Below are 16,321 nucleotides of genomic sequence, written 5' to 3' on the forward strand. Positions count from 1 at the left end.
TAGGGAGGGATGGAAACAATGGAAATGATTGGGAGGGATGGGAGAGATGGGAGCAATGGGAAGGATGAGGAGGGATGGAGGAATGGGGAATGGTTGGGAATATTGGAGAGGGATGGGAGGGGTGGGGAGGGATGGAAAAAGATTTGGAATATTGGAGAGGGATAAGGAGGGATAGGAAGCAATGGGAGAGATAGGAGAGATGAGGAATGTTGGGGAGGGATGGGGAGAGATGGGAACAGCCAGAATTGGCAGTGGGAATTCCCCACGGATCCATTCCCAAGGCACAGGAAGGGACTGGAATTCCACTGGGGAATGAGGGGCGGGGCTGGGCCTCGCCAGCTCCTCCGGAGGGAAAACCTCAGATCACCAGGAACACTGGGAGGGAATGGATCCCTGCAGGGAACACCGGGAATACTGGGAGAGAATGAATCCCTGCTGGGATCTCCAGGAACACCGTGAGGGAATGGATCCCTGCTGGGAACACCGGGAATACTGGGATGGGATGGAATGGATCCCTACTGGGATCATAGGAACACCAGGAAGGAATGGATCCCTGCTGGGAACACTGGGAATACTGGGAGAGAATGGATCCCTGCCAGGATCACTGGGAATACTGGGACGGAATGGATCCCTGCTGGGAACACTGGGAACACTGGGATAGAATGGATCCCTGCCGAGAAAACCTTGGATTTCCTGGATCACGAGGAGGGAATAGATCCCATGCCAGGAGCACTGGAAACACCAGTGGGAATGGGAATGAAAGGAATGGATTCCTGCCTGGAGCACTTTGGGAATACATTCCATAGGGAGACAATTCCTAATCCCGGAGTGTTTTCCCATTTGCCAAATCCTTCTGGCTCTGGCGGCGCTTCCCAAATCCTGGAATCACAACGTGCACCCGCAGTGGGCTGGTGGCTCCCTGCTTTTGGAATGGTGGGATGGGATTAATGGAATCACCGAAAAAGCAGGAAAAGCTCTGGGCTGGAGCAGCGTCATTCCATGGAAATGGGAATGAGGAGGGAAGGAAGGAAAACTCTTCCTGGAAAGGTTTCTCTGGAATCCCACTGGGAGCATTCCCGAGCCTCTGGAATTGTCCAGGAGCAGTGGCTTTTGGGATCAGTTCCTGCCTTCAGGGAGTGTCAGGAATTCTGGGAATCATGGAATGGTTTGGGTGGGAAGGGACTTCAAACTCCTGGAATTCCATCGCATTCTATGATCCCAGGCTGCTCCAACCTGGCCTTGGACGCTTCCAGGGATCCAGGGGAATCCATGATCCCATTCCTTGGACAAAACAGGTTGGAAAAGTCTCAATTCCATGGAAAACTGGGAATTCTGGCCCAAGGACACCAGAGGGGCTCCGTGGAGCTGCTTTTCCCATTCCATTGGAAAGCGAGCAGGGCTAGATGGGATTTGGGAAGGAATTCCTGGCTGGGAGGGTGGGGAGGGGCTGGGATGGAATTCCAAGGGCTGGAATTGGAGGGGATTCCAGCTCCATTCCCACCCAACCCATTCCAGGATTCTCCCATGGAACTTCCGACTCAGCAGTGCATTCCCAGCCCTGGAGGTGTCCAGGGAATTCCTGGAATTCCAGCTCTGGGTTGGGATTGGGTCCATCTTGGCCTCGGTGACCCCTGAGGGCTTTTCCCACCTCAGGAATTCCACAGATTTTAGGATTTCTCCAGCAGCTTCAGCTGAACTCCAGTTTTCCATGAGGAATCCAAAAATTCCCAGGGAAGTCTAATCCCTCTCCAGCCACTCCAACATTCCAGTTGTTTCCTGGGAAGTTGGGACACCTTTCAATGGTTTTCCCATGGGAATAACCAAGCAGATCCATGAAAACTGATTTTACTTCCCAATTTCCCCCTTTTCTTTTAGAATCCCAGGTTCCGGGTGGGAAAAGGGATTCAGGATCATTCCATGGGCAGGGACAATTCCCGCTATCCCAGGTTGCCCCAGGATTTTTTCCAACTGGCCTGGAATTCTTTCAGGTGTCTCCTGGGTGGCTTTTCCGGCCGTTCCCCAAACTTTGGGAATGTGGGTGGAGCGTTACCTCAGCGGGATCGGCGTCAGTGGGAATGTGGGCAGGATCCAGGTGTGGGATCCGAGCCCAGAGCCGTCACCGGAGCCTCGGGAAGCGTGGGAGCCGGGATGAATCATGGCTCCATTGATTGCCACAGATTCCATGGATTCTAAAAGGAGCTGGAATTGCCGGGGGTGGTGCTGAGACCAATGCCCACCTTTAACTCCCCGTGTTCCGTAGGGACGGAGAATTCCCAGGATTCCAGCTCCCATTCCAGGTTTTCCACTCGGCCTCGGGCACCAAAGGGTGGGATGGTGGTGGCTTCTCCAGGAATTCCTTTTCCCAATCTTTTTCCACAAGTTTTCCACAGTTTTGCCTGATCCAAACCTGACCTTTAACTCCTGGCAATCCACAGGGACAGGGAAAATTCCAGCTCCCATTCCAGGTTTTCTGTTTGGCCTCGGGCACCAAAGGACAGGAGGGTGGTGGCCTCTCCAGGAATTCCTTTTCCAATCTTTTCCCATGGGTTTTCCATAGTTTTGCCTAATCCAAACCTGACCTTTAACTCCCGGCATTCCACAGGGACGGGGAAAATTCCAGACCCATTCCAGCTCCCATTCCTGGTCCCATTCCAACTCCCATGCCAGGTTTTTCACTCAGCCTTGGGCACTAAAGGCTGGGATGGTGGAGGCCTCTCCAGGAATTCCTTTTCCAATCTTTTTCCATGGGTTTTTTCCATAGTTCTCCTTGATCCAATGCCCACTTTTAACTGCCAGCATTCCACAGGGACAGGGAAAATTCCAGCTCCCATTCCCGGTCCCATTCCAGATCCCATTCCCAATCCTCTTCCAGATCCCATTCCTGATCCAATTCCAGCTCCAGGAATTCCTTTTCCAAGGGTTTTCCATAGTTTTGCCTGATCCAAACCCCACCTTTAATTCCAGGTGTTCCACAGGGACAGGGAGAATTCCAGATTCTTGTTCCATGTCCCATTCCCACTCCCATTCCTGGTGGAATTCCAATAGAAACTCAGCCCCTTTGGATGGGGGAATTCCAGCTTTGGAAACATGGGAATGCATTCCCAGATTTCCAGAGGGGTGGGAGAAGAGGCAACAACACCAAGGAAATCTCAGGAATTACAGGGAAATCCAAGGAAAATTTTTCCCATAGGAAGCTCAGCTCCCTTTGCCTGTGGAATTTTCAGCCTTGGAAACACGGGAAGGAATTCCCAGATTTCCCAGCTACAGGAAAATTATTCTGTAATTACCTAATTCCAACCCCCATTATTCCATAATCCCATCATTCCAACCGCCATCATTCCATCATTTTCTTTCTCCACACATTTTTCCAGCCCCTGCATTCCAAGACTGAGAAATTCCCTTTTCCCGCTCCATGTTTTCCATGTTTTCCCTGTTTTCTGGTGAAATCTCTCCCCCTAATCCCCGACACAAATCCGGGATTGGCTCCTGATCCTGATTTTTCCCCTTCCCAGCTGCTCCCAGCTTTAATTCCCAAATTAATTTGGAGCCTCTTTAATCCCTTCCTTTAATTCCGAAGGCAATTCCCACCGGGATTTCTCTTCCGGATAAAGCCGAGCTCGGATCCGTCCCCTCCAGGTGAGTTTTTCTGAACTCTGTCCCTTTTTTCCCATTTCCAGATTTTGGGAATGACCGGAATTTTGGGAGCATCCAGCACATCCTGGCTCCTCCTTGGAGGTATTCCTGATTCCAAAGGAAATCTGGGAATGGTGGGAATCCTATCCCGGGGGAGTTTTTCCAGCTCCAATCCAGATTTATCCCAAAATTCCTGGGGATGTCCCATCATTCCAAAGTATTCCATGATCCCACAATTCCATCATTCCCAATCTCCATAATTCCCAACCATTCCATGGTCCCACAGAATCCATAATCCAGAATTTTGGGATTTTCCCTTTCCTAGCGATTCCCCAAGTTCCCCAAATTTTCTCTGGGAGCTTCTGCCTGGAATCCGAACAATTCCCAAAGGATTTCCTGGAGTGGGATCAATCCAAGCCCTCGCTGTGGATCCAATTCCACTCCGGGCTCTTCCCAAGTTTTTTTCTGGATCCCGCTCCTTAAATTCCTCTTAAATTTGCCTTGGGCCAAGGAATGGCACGGATCCATGGAATTCTGGGGATCTTGGAGCTCATCCACAACATTTTCCTGCTTTTTTTGAGGTCCTTATCCCAAATTTCGCTCCCCTGAGAACTCCCAGCTCCAAGGAATTTGTGGAATTTTGGGAATTTTCCCAGGTTTTTTTCCATGCTGGATCCAGCTCCATAAATTCCCCTTCCTGCCCCACTCCTCCACTGGAATTTCCAGGAATCTTTTCCCAGTGAAAATTCCCAGGAATTCCAACTCCTGGCCAAGAGCTCCTCCTGGTGTTTTCCCAGGATGCGATTCCCAAAGGAAATTCCTTTTCCTGGGATTCCCATGGATTCAATCCTGTTTTTCTTCCTCTTAACCGATAGAATTTTGCCTCATCCATGAATTCCCACTTTTTTCTTCGCTCTTCCCAGGATCCCAGCAGGGATTTTCCAGAGCTTCCCTTCATTCTTCCCTCAGTTTTTCCTCTTTCCTGATTTTTCCAACAGGAATGGGCCCAAGAGCAGCAAATCCTGGGAATTTTAAGGATCCACCCAAATTCCACAAATTTGGAGTCAGGAATGCTCCGGGAAGCAAAATTTGGGATAAGGACCTCAAAAAAAGCAGGAAAATGCTGTGGATGAGCTCTAAGATTCCCAGAATTCCATGGATCTGCACCATTCCATGGCTTCCAAGAAGAGACCCCTCCTCTGGATCCAATGGGTTTGGGAATTCGGGAACTTCCCTGGAAAAAGGGAAAACTTCCCCATTCCAGAGGAAGCAGCTGCTCATCCCTCCAGGAATTCCAGAGCTCTGGGACATTCCCGAATCCAACCCTTCCCATTCCCGTTCCCAAATCCACCAGGAAGAGCCACAGTCCAGGAATGCCCCCTTGCTGTCCCACCCGGAAATGCGCTCACATTCCCAAACTTTACTGAACCTTGTATTCTCCACTGAGATTCGAGACAAGAATGGGAAACATTCCCAGACTTCTCCAGAACTTGGGATCCATCACTGGGAAATGAGTCGGGAATGGGAAACATTCCCAGACTTTTCCAGGACGTTGGATTCTCCCCCGGGAAACGAGCTGGGAATGTTTCACATTCCCAAACTTTGGATTCTCCAATGGGACAGGAGCCAGGGATGGGAGCACATCCCCAAACTTCTCCAGAACCATGGATTCTCCACTGAGAAACAAACCAGGAATGGGAAACATTCCCAGAATTTTCCAGAATGTTGGATCATCCATTGGAATATGAGCCAGGAATGCGGCCACACTCCCAGAATTCCCCAAAACCTTGGATCCTGACCAGGAACCCTACCCTGGAATTCCTCCCACGGCCCAAAACTCCTGGAAAAATCCCCTTCCTGTGGAATTCCAAACCTCTGAGGAAAAGGGCAGGTTTTTCCATGGAAACGGGAATTCCCAGAATTCCCAGGATTCCCGGGAGTGGCTCCTTACCTGTGGGAGGTGAAGTTGTCGTAGGATCCGACGGTGTAGTGCCGGAAAAGCCGCTTGGTCCGGTCCTCCCTGGTTTCTGTGGGAAAAATCCACATCCTGGATTATTCCTGGCTTTTCCTGCCTTCCCAAGGGAACCACAAAGCCCGGGAATTCCATTCCAGGTGGGAGTTTCTCCGTGGATAAGGAGAATCCGTGGGGGTGAGAGGCCCACGTGTGGCCCAGGAATTCCTGGGAATGTTGGAGCCATTCCTGGAAATCATCCAGGGGGAAATTCCAGCAAAATTCCCAGCTGGAATGACCTCATGGAAACCTTAAGGTTTCTTATGGAAAACCCAAATCCCACATTCCCGCCCCGCTTCCTTCCTTTTCCAATGTTGGAATGGACAGGAAGAGCTGGGAATGCTCCTGGGAATTCCGCGCTGTCCTGGAGGTCACTGGATCTCTGGGAATGCTGGAATTCTGAGGAAAACAGGGAATGAGGGAGACCCTGGCAGCACTCCTGAGGGAGCAGCTCCCATGGAAAAGCTGGGAATGTTTCTGGGATCCTCCAGCTCTCCCGGAGGTCTTTGAATCTCTGGGAATGCCGGAACTGGGAGGAAAACTGGGAATGAGGGAGACAATCCCAAGGGAGCAGCCATATTCCTGCCCTGCTTCCATGCTTCTCCCACCTGGGAATGGATGGGAAGAGCTGGGAATGATCCCTCCGGAGTTTTCCAGGATTAGTCTGGGGAAATCCTCACCACTCTGAGGGGCTCTGGGCTGGGATTCCAAGGGGAAATTCCCAGGAAAAGAAGACGCCTAGTAAGCTCCCAGGTAATGGCAGCATATGGAATAAAAACAGGGAATTTTCTGCTTGGATTAGGCTGGGAAAATCCTCACGGGTCTGAGGGGTATCTGATTCCAGAGGGAAATTCCAAGGAAAAGCTGGGGAAGCTCCCGCTCGGCACCAGGAGACGGCAGCAGGGAGCAGCTGATCCAGGAATGATTCCCGATGGGAATGAGGGAAGGGAAAGGGAAAGGGAAATCTGGGAAAGAGGAGGAAAAAGGGAGGGAGGGAAGAAAGAAATTCCTAGCAGATCCCGAATTCTCAGCAGATCCCGACAGCTCCACGAGCTGATCCATTCAGCCCTGGCATTTCCCATCACTTCCCATTCCACGGGGAATTCAGGAATTCCCTCCTCCAACCCCCATCTTCTGCCATTCCAGCCCTCTGGAATTCCCGACCCCCCTCATCCCTTCTCCTTATCCCTCAGGATGCTCTCCCTGATCCCATTCCCGAGGAAAAGCTGGGATTTATGGGCTGTCCAGGGCCCAGTGGCTCCGCTCCCTTCCCGGCTCCCAAAAATAGCAGCGCCTCTAATGGAGCCGTCACGGAGCCTCTGGAGCTGATGGATGGATCCGGGAGCAGCCGGGATCCGCAGGGACATGGGGCAGCTGAAATTCACGGGAATGAGCCGCAGTAATCTGGGATGGGATGGGATCCGTGGGATGGGATTTATGGGATCCATGGGATAGAATCCATGGGATGGGATTTATGGGATCCATGGGATGGGATGGGATCCACAGGATCCATGGGATCCACAGGATGGAATCCATGGGATGGGATTTATGGGATCCATAGGATTTATGGGATCCATGGGATAGAATCCATGGGATGGGATGGGATTCATGGGATTCAAAGGATCCATGGGATTTATGGGATCCATGGGATGGGATGGGATCCATGGGATGGGATGAGACTGAAGGAATCTGAGATAGCGGAAGGTTTCCATAGGGAATGGGATCAGGATGGGCTTTAAAGCCCTTCCCAACCTAAACATTCCATGAATCCATGACTAAAATCTTTTTGAATTCGGGTCTGGAATAAATCTGGGATGTGCTTGGATCTGCCTGGCCAAGGGACGGGAGAAATTTGGGAAAAGCCTGGATTTCAGCATCCTGATTACATCCATGGAAAAGGATCATCCTGCTTTTTTCTGGGATAATGGACAGCAGGAAAATCATGGGGAAGGACTCAATGATTGCAGAAGGGATGGGATGGGATCCATGGGATGTGGATGGGATGGAATTCCATGGGATGCTCTTCCAGCAGGAATCCAGGAACAGGGAATGCTGGGGAAAAGCTGGAAAAACAACCAGGAATGCCCCATCCTCTTTTTTTTTCCCCCGGGAATCAACCCCAGGTTGCAAATAGGGAGGGAAAAAAATCCCCTCTGAAATGTGGGGAGATACCTTTTCCTTGTGTCTGGAATTCTGGTTCCACGGAGTGTTTGGAATTTGATGAATTCCATTGAAAGGGAAGATTCCTGATCCTTAAATTCTTGGGGAATGGGATTTTTCCTTCGCTTATTTTGGACCCAGGCAGGGAATTGTGGAATCCCAGAATTCCAGAGGTTGGGAAAGAATTCCAAGGGCACAGAATCCAAGCTGGGCCCAATCCCAGCCCTGAGTGGAATTCCAGGAATTCCTTGGATTCCTCCAGGGATGGGCACTCCAAAGCTCCCTGAGCAGCCCCTGCCAAGGCCTGACCCCCCTTTCCATGGGGAAATTCCCAAAAATCCAATCCCAACCTCCCCTGGCCCAAGCTGAAGCCATTCCCTCTTTTCCTATCCTATCTTCCCTGGGAGCAGATCCCAATCCTGCCTCGGTCCTGGCAGGAAATTGGGAAATGGGATAAATCCCCCCTGGATCCTCCTTTTTTCTGGGCATGGAAAACTCCTCCTCAGCGGAACAGGAATTCCTTTGGAATTCCGGAATTTCCATCAGAGCTGTGGCTCATACTGGATTCTTCCTCTTTTCCAGGCAGGACAATCCTGATTTTCCCAGTTTTTCCTCTGCTCCCACCCCTCCTTCATCCCAAACTCTCCATTCCTGCAGAAGATCCTGATGATGGATCCATGATTGGAATTGAACCCTTGGGATACAATTCCCACAATTCCCTCCATCCCCACCCCACTGAAGGAGTGCTCTGGAGATTCCATCAGGAATTCCAGCCGGAATTCTGGGATACTGACCTTCTCCAACTGACCAATCCCAATTTTCCCAGTTTTCCCTCTGCTCCCACCCCAACCAATCCATTCCTGCAGAAGATCCTGATGATGGGGATCCATGATTGGAACTCATCCCTTGGGATACAATTCCCATAATTCCCTGGAGTTTGGAACCATTCCCTGTCTCCTGTCCCTCCATCCCTTGCAAAGATTCGCGATATTCCCACTTTTCATCTTTCCCATGGCTCCTTCAGGCCCTGGATGCCACAATTGGATCATCCTGGATTTTCCCTCTTTCCCAGGCTGGACCAGTTCCAATTTTCCCAGTTTTCCCTCTGCTCCCATCCCAACCAATCCCAAACTCTCCATTCCCTGATGACAACTCCATGACTCCAGAACAGATCCCTTGGGATACAATTCCCACAATCCCCTCCAGCCCCACCGCCCAGAAGGAGCGCTCCGGTGATTCTGTGGGGGAATTCCGGCCAGAATTCTGGGATACCGACCTTGCCTGGAGTCGTACTGGCGCATCTGCACCTCCTCTACGCATTCCGCCGGGAACCAGCCGCTCCTGCCCTTCACGGAGCCTTCCCAGAATCCGCCCTCGCCGATGCTCAGCACTGTGGAAAACCGGGATCGGGAGTCAGGGGGGAATCTCGGGAAAAGGGGACTTGGGACAGCGGAGGCACTGCGGGAATCCGGGAAGCAAAGCCAGAGGGAAGCTGAGGGATGTGAAGTTTTCCGCGGGTTTAGTTCCTATGGAAAAATCTGGAACTCCTGGGTTTTCCCACTCTGGATGCCAAAATTCCCATCATTTTCCCACTCTGGATGCATAAATTTCCAAATTCCTGATTTTTTTCTAACTCTGGATGCCCCATTCCCAACTTTTCCCACTCTGGATCCCCAAAATCCCACACTGTCCCACTCATGACCAAATCCCAAATTTTCCCACTCCAGATACCCAGTTCCTGATTTTTCACACTCTGGACACCCAAATTCCCGAATTTTTCCACTCTGGATGCCAGAATTCCCAAATTGTCCCACTCTAGATGACTAAAATCCCAAATTCCCAAACTGTCCCACTCTAAATGCCTTAATTCCAAATTTTCCCAGTCTGGGTGCCCGAATTCCTGAATTTTCCTACTCTGGATGTCTGGATTCCTGAATTGTGCCACTCGGGATCCCCAAATCCCAGCAGCACCTTCCTGGTGTTCCCCAGGTGTGAATTCACTCTGGGGTGTCCAGATCCTGGAATTCCAGAGGCTGGAAAAGCCCTCCTGGATCACTGAGCCCAAGCTGGGCCCGATCCCCACCCTGAGTGGAATTCCAAGAATCCCTTGGATTCCTCCAGGGATGGGCACTCCAAAGCTCCCTGGGCAGCTCCCCAGGCCTGACCCCTTTCCATGGGGAAATTCCCAAAAATCCAATCCCAACCTCCCCTGGCCCAGGCTGAGGCTGCTGCCTCTTTTCCTGGGGCTCATTCCCTGGAGCAGATCCCGATCCAAAAGCTGAGGTTGGGCGGATCCCAAATTTCCGCCGATTTTTTGGAATCCTGGAATGGTTTGGGTGGGGAGGGACCTCAAATCCCATCTCATTCCAAAGGCAGGGAAAGCTCCCATTATCCCAGGAGGCTCCAAGCTCTGGACACCTCCAGGGATCCAGGAGCTGGATCCAGGCTGGGAAAACCGGGAATGTTCCCCTGGAGAAGGGAAGGCTCCAGGGAGATCTTCCAGCATATTCCAGGGCCTGAAGGGGCTCCGGAAGAGCAGAAATTTGGGAAAGGCCTGGAGGGACAGGACACAGGGAATGGCTTCCACTGCCAGAGGGCAGGGATGGATGAGATCTTGGGAATTAGGAATTCCTGGCTGGGCTGGAATTGCCAGAGCAGCTGGGGCTGCCCCTGGATCCCTGGAATGTCCAAGGCCAGGCTGGAGCAGCCCGGGATGGTGGGATTGGAATGGGATGGGATTTGAGGTCCCTTCCCACCCAAACCATTCCGGGATTCTGGGATCAAGGAGGCTCAAAATCCATCCCGAGGGATTTTTATGGAAGCTGGGGATGGAAAAGGGAAGGGAGACCTTTCATGGAGCCCCATGATTCCCAGTGAAGCCCCCGATCCCAAAATTCCTTCCTAGAGCAGAGTCGGGGTGGTGATGGATCCAATCCCAGTCTGGGAGAGCTGGGAATGGAGGGAATACCCTGGGAAAGGGAGATTGGGGTGGGATTTTGGGAGGGAATTCCTGGCTGGGCTGGAATTCCCAGAGCAGCTGAGGCTGCCCCTGGATCCCTGGAAGTATCCAAGGCCAGGCTGAAGCATGCTGGGATTGTGGGAATTTTCCTGCCCTTGGAATGGGATTTAAGGTCCCTTCCCACCAAACCATTCCCAGGATTCCAGAAAAGGGAAAACACCCCGGGAATTCCTGTGGGATTTGCTGCCCCATTCCCGCATTTCTCCTGACGCTTTATCCCAGCTCCCATTCCTGCGGATTCATCAGAGCTAATCCCAAATTTCTTCAGGCATCCAGAAATCCAGCCCTGCTCCATCCATCCCAATGAATTCCCAGTAGGATCCAGGAAATAAATCCTGCCTGGAGGCATCCAAGGAAAAACAAATCCAAGGAAAAGCCAAACAGCAAAATCCTTTCAGGCTCCTCCAGGGTTTTTTTTTGGGATGCAAATTCTCTGTCTCTCCAAAGGTTCCGGTGCTGTCATGCTTTGGAATGATCCCAAATCCTGGAATTTGCTCAATTGCCACTGCTCTGCTCCCAACAACTCACCCTGGAAAATTCCCACTTTGGATCTCTTCGGAATTCCGGCCTCCCAGGAATTAATTTTGGGATTTAGGCTTTCACTTCAAACATCCCTGGGCAGCCCTTTCCAAGGCCTGACCCCCTTTTCCATGGAAAAATATTTCCAAAATCCAACCGAAATCTCCCCTCGAGCCATTCCCTCTTTTCCCATCTTTCATTTCCTGGATTCTCCTTCCCTCCTGCAGCCATTCCCAATTTTCCTCCTCTCTTCCAATGCTCCCCATCCTCATCCTGCAAGGCCTGGACCACCCTGGAATTCCAGCAGGGATTTCCGCAGGGAATCTGCATTCCCTGTATGGAATGAGGGTCGGGAATGGATCCGATGGATCTGGGAATCAGCACTGGGAATGGATCTGGATTGGTCTGATAGATCCAGGAATCTGCCCTGGGAATGGCTCTGGATGGATCTGATGGACAGGAATCAGCACTGGGAATTGATCCAGACGGATCTGGGAATCAGCACCAGGAGCTGGAATGGCCCTGGATGGATCCAGGAATCAGACCTGGGAATGGATCCAGAAGGATCTGAGGGATTGGGAATCAGCACCAGGAATGGATCCAATGGATCCAGCAATCATCACTGGGAATGGATCCAGATGGATCCGATGGATCTGGGAATCAGCCCTGGGAATCAGCACCAGGAGCCAAACAGCTCCGGATGGATCCGGGAATCATCCCCAGAGCCGTTCTTGCTCCGCCGGCTCCAGCTGCAGAGCTGATTTGGGAATGGATCCGGCTTTGATTCCCGTCATTATCCCATCATTCCGGCTCTAATCAAGCATTCCTTGGAAAAAATAGCGGCAATCAAAGGGAACAGGAAAGGGAGGGAACGAACGAGCCAGGAAAACATTCCTGAGCGATTTTCAGCCTCAGCAGAATTTTGGGACTGGGGGCAGGAAGGATCCCGGGAATGGGATTTGCCAATCCAAAGGTTCCGGATCCTTCCCTTGATCCAAGATTTCCTCTCCCCTCCTCATTCCCATTTTCCTTCCCTATTCCCGAGGACCTGGATCCCACCTGGAGTGGGATTCCCACAGTGCGAATGGATTTTCCACAGGCTGGAATTCCAGGATTTCCCAGCCCCCCCCCAGAATTCCCAGTCAAACCTTCCCAGAGCTGATCCCGCCTGGAAAACTGGGATGAATCCCGGCACAATTCATCATTCCCAAATTCCCAGTGCAGCATTCCCAGCACTTTTCCTTTATCCCAAGGAATTCCTGGCAGCTCCAGCGGGGTGGGAGCCACAGGAGGAGAATTCTCAAGGGAATGTGGCCCTGGAATGGCCCTTAAAAATGAAAAGAGGGAATATTGGGAATATTTCCAAGGGCCACATTCCCAAAAACTGGGATCAATCCTATCCAGACCCACTGGGATCTGGGGAATTCCAGCTCCTGGCACACCATGGGATAGGGAAAGCTGTCCCCAAATCCCACAGATCCCAGATTCCTCAGGGAGCCAATTCCAGGACATTGGGAATACAGGGAGGATCCCGGGGGGATCAGGGAGATCCAAAGGCTGCTGGATCCAGCAGATTCCCAGGAAATTCCCAAGCATGGATATCCCTCAAATCCCACCCGGCAAAGGCCAGAGGTCAGAAAATCCTGGAATGGCCGGAGCTGGGAAGGACCCAAAGGGATCAAAGCCAGGAGGGATTGTGCTGGAATGTTCCTTTCCTGCTATTCCCTCTTTTCCATAACCTGGGAATGATGTTGGGAGCATCCCAGGGAATAAAAGGAGGGAAAATAATTTTAAAAATTGAATGCAGAGCACATTCCATAAGAAACCAGGAAGAAATTCCCTTTTCCTGCAATCTTCCAGCACTGGGAAAGCAGCCGGATCCTGGAACTGCTGGATCTGGACAGGCAAATCCATGGAATACGAGCTGAGGGATCCAGGAGGGAAAAGTGGGAATGAGGTGCCAATCCCAGTGGGAAATCCTGGGAAAAGCCCATTTCCAGCTGGAAGTATGAATTCCTGAGCCTCGCGAATGCTGGGAGCACAGAACACACTCTAATCCCTGCACCAAGCCAGAAAAGAGCCAAAATGTGGGAAAAGGAGCGGGATTCCTGGGATTGCCCTTGGGAAAGAGATCCTGAAATGGTTTGGGTGGGAATGGAGCAGAAATCCCATCAAATTCCAAGGGTAGGAAAATTCCCACGATCCCAGGCTGCTCCAGCCTGGCCTTGGGCCCTGCCAGGGATCCAGGGGCAGCCCCAGCTGCTCTGGCAATCCCAGCCCAGCCAGGAATTCCCAATTCCCAAGATCCCATCCATCCCTGCCCTCTGGCAGTGGGAGCCATTCCCTGTGTCCTGTCCCTGCAGGCCTTGTCCCCAGTCCCTCTGCAGCTCTCCTGGAGCCCCTTTAGGGGCTGGAATGTGCTGGAAGGTCTCCCTGGAGCCTTCCCTTCTCCAGGAGAAAACATTCCCGGTTTTCCCAGCCCTGGCTCCAGCTCCCTCTCCCTGCGTTTATTCCCTCAGATGTTTCCCAGGCTTTTCCAGGAGCTTTCCTGGCTCAGCATTCCCAGAGCTCTGGAGAAGAGGAAAGAGCAGCCGGAGCCGTCTCACACCCGTGCCCACGGAAAACATGGATGGGAAAGGAGTCAGGGATCCAAGAAAACCCGGTCCGGCTGCCAGGCTGCTCTAAGCTTTTCCCGGGAAGAGGAGGAGAAGCCCCGGGAGTTCAGGGAATCCCTTTGGAATCCACAGGAATCCTCTTCCTGCTGAAAAGCTGGCATGTGTTTGAGAGATTAACGCCATTCCAGAGGCAGAAATTCCCTGGATAATCCGGCCTGGGAAATGTCTCGGATGTTATTCCAGCCTGAGGGGATTTTCCTAATTCCCGCCCGCTTTCTGGGAAAAATCTGGGATCAGCCCTGTAAGCAGGGATTGAGAAATGTTTTGGGATCACTCCCTGTTGGAATTCCCAGCTGGAAAACAGCAGGGTTTGGGAATTCCCCATCCTGAAAAATCCCAGGGAGAGGGAGTCCTCAACATCCTTAGGGAAGGAATTCCCAAAATTCCTGCCCCCGAGCAGGTTCTGGCAGGATGAGGAGCTCCATGGAAACCCCTGGGAATGCTGGATCCTGGCCAGAATTCCCAGAGAATCCTGGGGTAGGAGAGCCCTGGGAACGTGGGCAGGGATTGGGATGGGGCCATCCCACTTGGAATGAGGCACAAAGGACAGAACCATCCCAAAAAAACATGGAAAACCGGGATCCACATCCCCCCCAAAACCACGGAAAACCTGCATCCATATCTCTCAAAAACATCAAAAACCTGGATCCACATTCCCCAAAAACCGTGGAAAACCTGGATCCAGATGCCTAAAAAAACCCATGGAAAATCTTGAACCACATCCCCTAAAACCATGGTAAACCTGGGTCCACATCCCTAAAGGCTCTGGAAAACCAGAATCCAGATCCCTAAAATCCATGGAAACCTGGACCCACATCCCTCAAAACACATGGAAAACCTGGGTCCACATCCCTCAAAAATCAGGGAAAACCCCTTATTTTCCAGGGAATATTCCTGGGTTTTTTCCTTATTTTCCATTATCATGCACCAGGAGACAGGAAAATTCCTCCTCCAAGCTTTTCTACGGGAATGCTGACACCAGATTCCTGCTGGATCATTTGGGATAGTTCTGATTTCTGTGGATTGATCTGAATTCCAGGAAAAAATTAGGGATTCCACTTGGAATTGGCAGCTCCAATCGGATCCTGGTGGAAAAGAGGGAAAAGGGTGATGACATCACCTTTTCCTTAAAAACCTGTGGACATTTTAGTCCTGGAGGTCTTTTTCCCCATGGAAATTCCAGGATTTCTGAGCAGCCTCTGCAGTCGGAGCAGAGCATGACACGGCACTTCCCAGCCCTTGGAAAAATCCAGGATTAAACCCCAAAATCCTGGAGTTCCTGGCCTTGGAAAAGCCCTCCTGGATTATCAAATCCCACCTTATGTCCAGCTCAACATCCAGGAATTCCCTGGAATTCCTCCAGGGATGGTGACTCCAAAACTCCCTGGGCAAGGCCTGACCACCTTTTCCATGGAAAAATTCCCAAATATCCAAACTGAGCCCAGCCTGAGGCCGTTTCCTGTTTTCTATCCCCTATTCCCTCGGGAATTCTGTGGCAACCGGAATTCCCAATTCCACCGGCATTCCCAGGCTTAATCCACCTGAATTGGAGGGGAAATTCCATTTTCCCTCTCCTTTTCCTGATGGGAACAGCAATTCTCAGGTTTAAATCCGGCTGATCCCAACTCCAGTTGGGCAGGATTTTCCTGGGAATGGGAATCCACCTGGAACCAGCGGCAAACACCAGGAAAAGAGTGTTTTCCATGGAGTTTTCCATGGATATGGCAGCAGAGGAGTGGCGGGAGCACATGGAAACCTTGAGATATCCAATGGAATTTTCTGGGATCAGCTCCGCCCCATCGGATGCTTCCCAATCGCCCCATCCCTGGATCCGGGATCAGATTTCCAGGATAACCAGGAGAGGATGGATTTTCCTGGCATCATAAATTCCAAAGCCACTCCGAGGGCACTGGGAATCGTGTCCCAAAATCCCAAATCCCTGAGCAGCAGGAATTCCCATGGAATTCCCCATTCGGAATTCCCAATCCATAGTTCCTCCCACAACTCCCATTCCAGCATTTTCCCAGGAGGTGACTCCCGATTTGGGTTTTCTGGGTATTTCAGGACACACAAGGACAGGGAAACTTCGGGAAGTGCAGGAAAACTGGGATGGGAGAGGAAGATCCCTCTGCCCCATAATCCCATCTGGAATAAACAGCAGGAGTGGAGGGAAAACTGGGAAAAGCCGAGCTCCAAAAATCTTGGAAAACTCCCCACACTTGGAGGCCACAGCGAGGAAAAAATGTGGGAAAAAGGATAAAGCTGGGAGGGGAAAAAAAATTCCAAGGAAAAATTCCATAGTTA

The 16,321-nt window shown here is 51.4% G+C and overlaps 1 protein-coding gene across 1 annotated transcript in view; it reads right to left on the reverse strand.

The window, feature by feature from the left end:
• SHANK3 (SH3 and multiple ankyrin repeat domains 3) overlaps positions 1-16,321 on the reverse strand; it is a 133,321-nt gene that overhangs the window by 56,687 nt on the left and 60,313 nt on the right. Inside the window, 2 exon segments of the mRNA XM_068189315.1 lie at positions 5,585-5,660; positions 9,081-9,194. Coding sequence (XP_068045416.1) covers positions 5,585-5,660; positions 9,081-9,194 — 190 coding nt within the window.

Source organism: Anomalospiza imberbis, chromosome 5, assembly GCF_031753505.1.
Source record: "Anomalospiza imberbis isolate Cuckoo-Finch-1a 21T00152 chromosome 5, ASM3175350v1, whole genome shotgun sequence".
NCBI lineage: Eukaryota > Metazoa > Chordata > Aves > Passeriformes > Viduidae > Anomalospiza > Anomalospiza imberbis.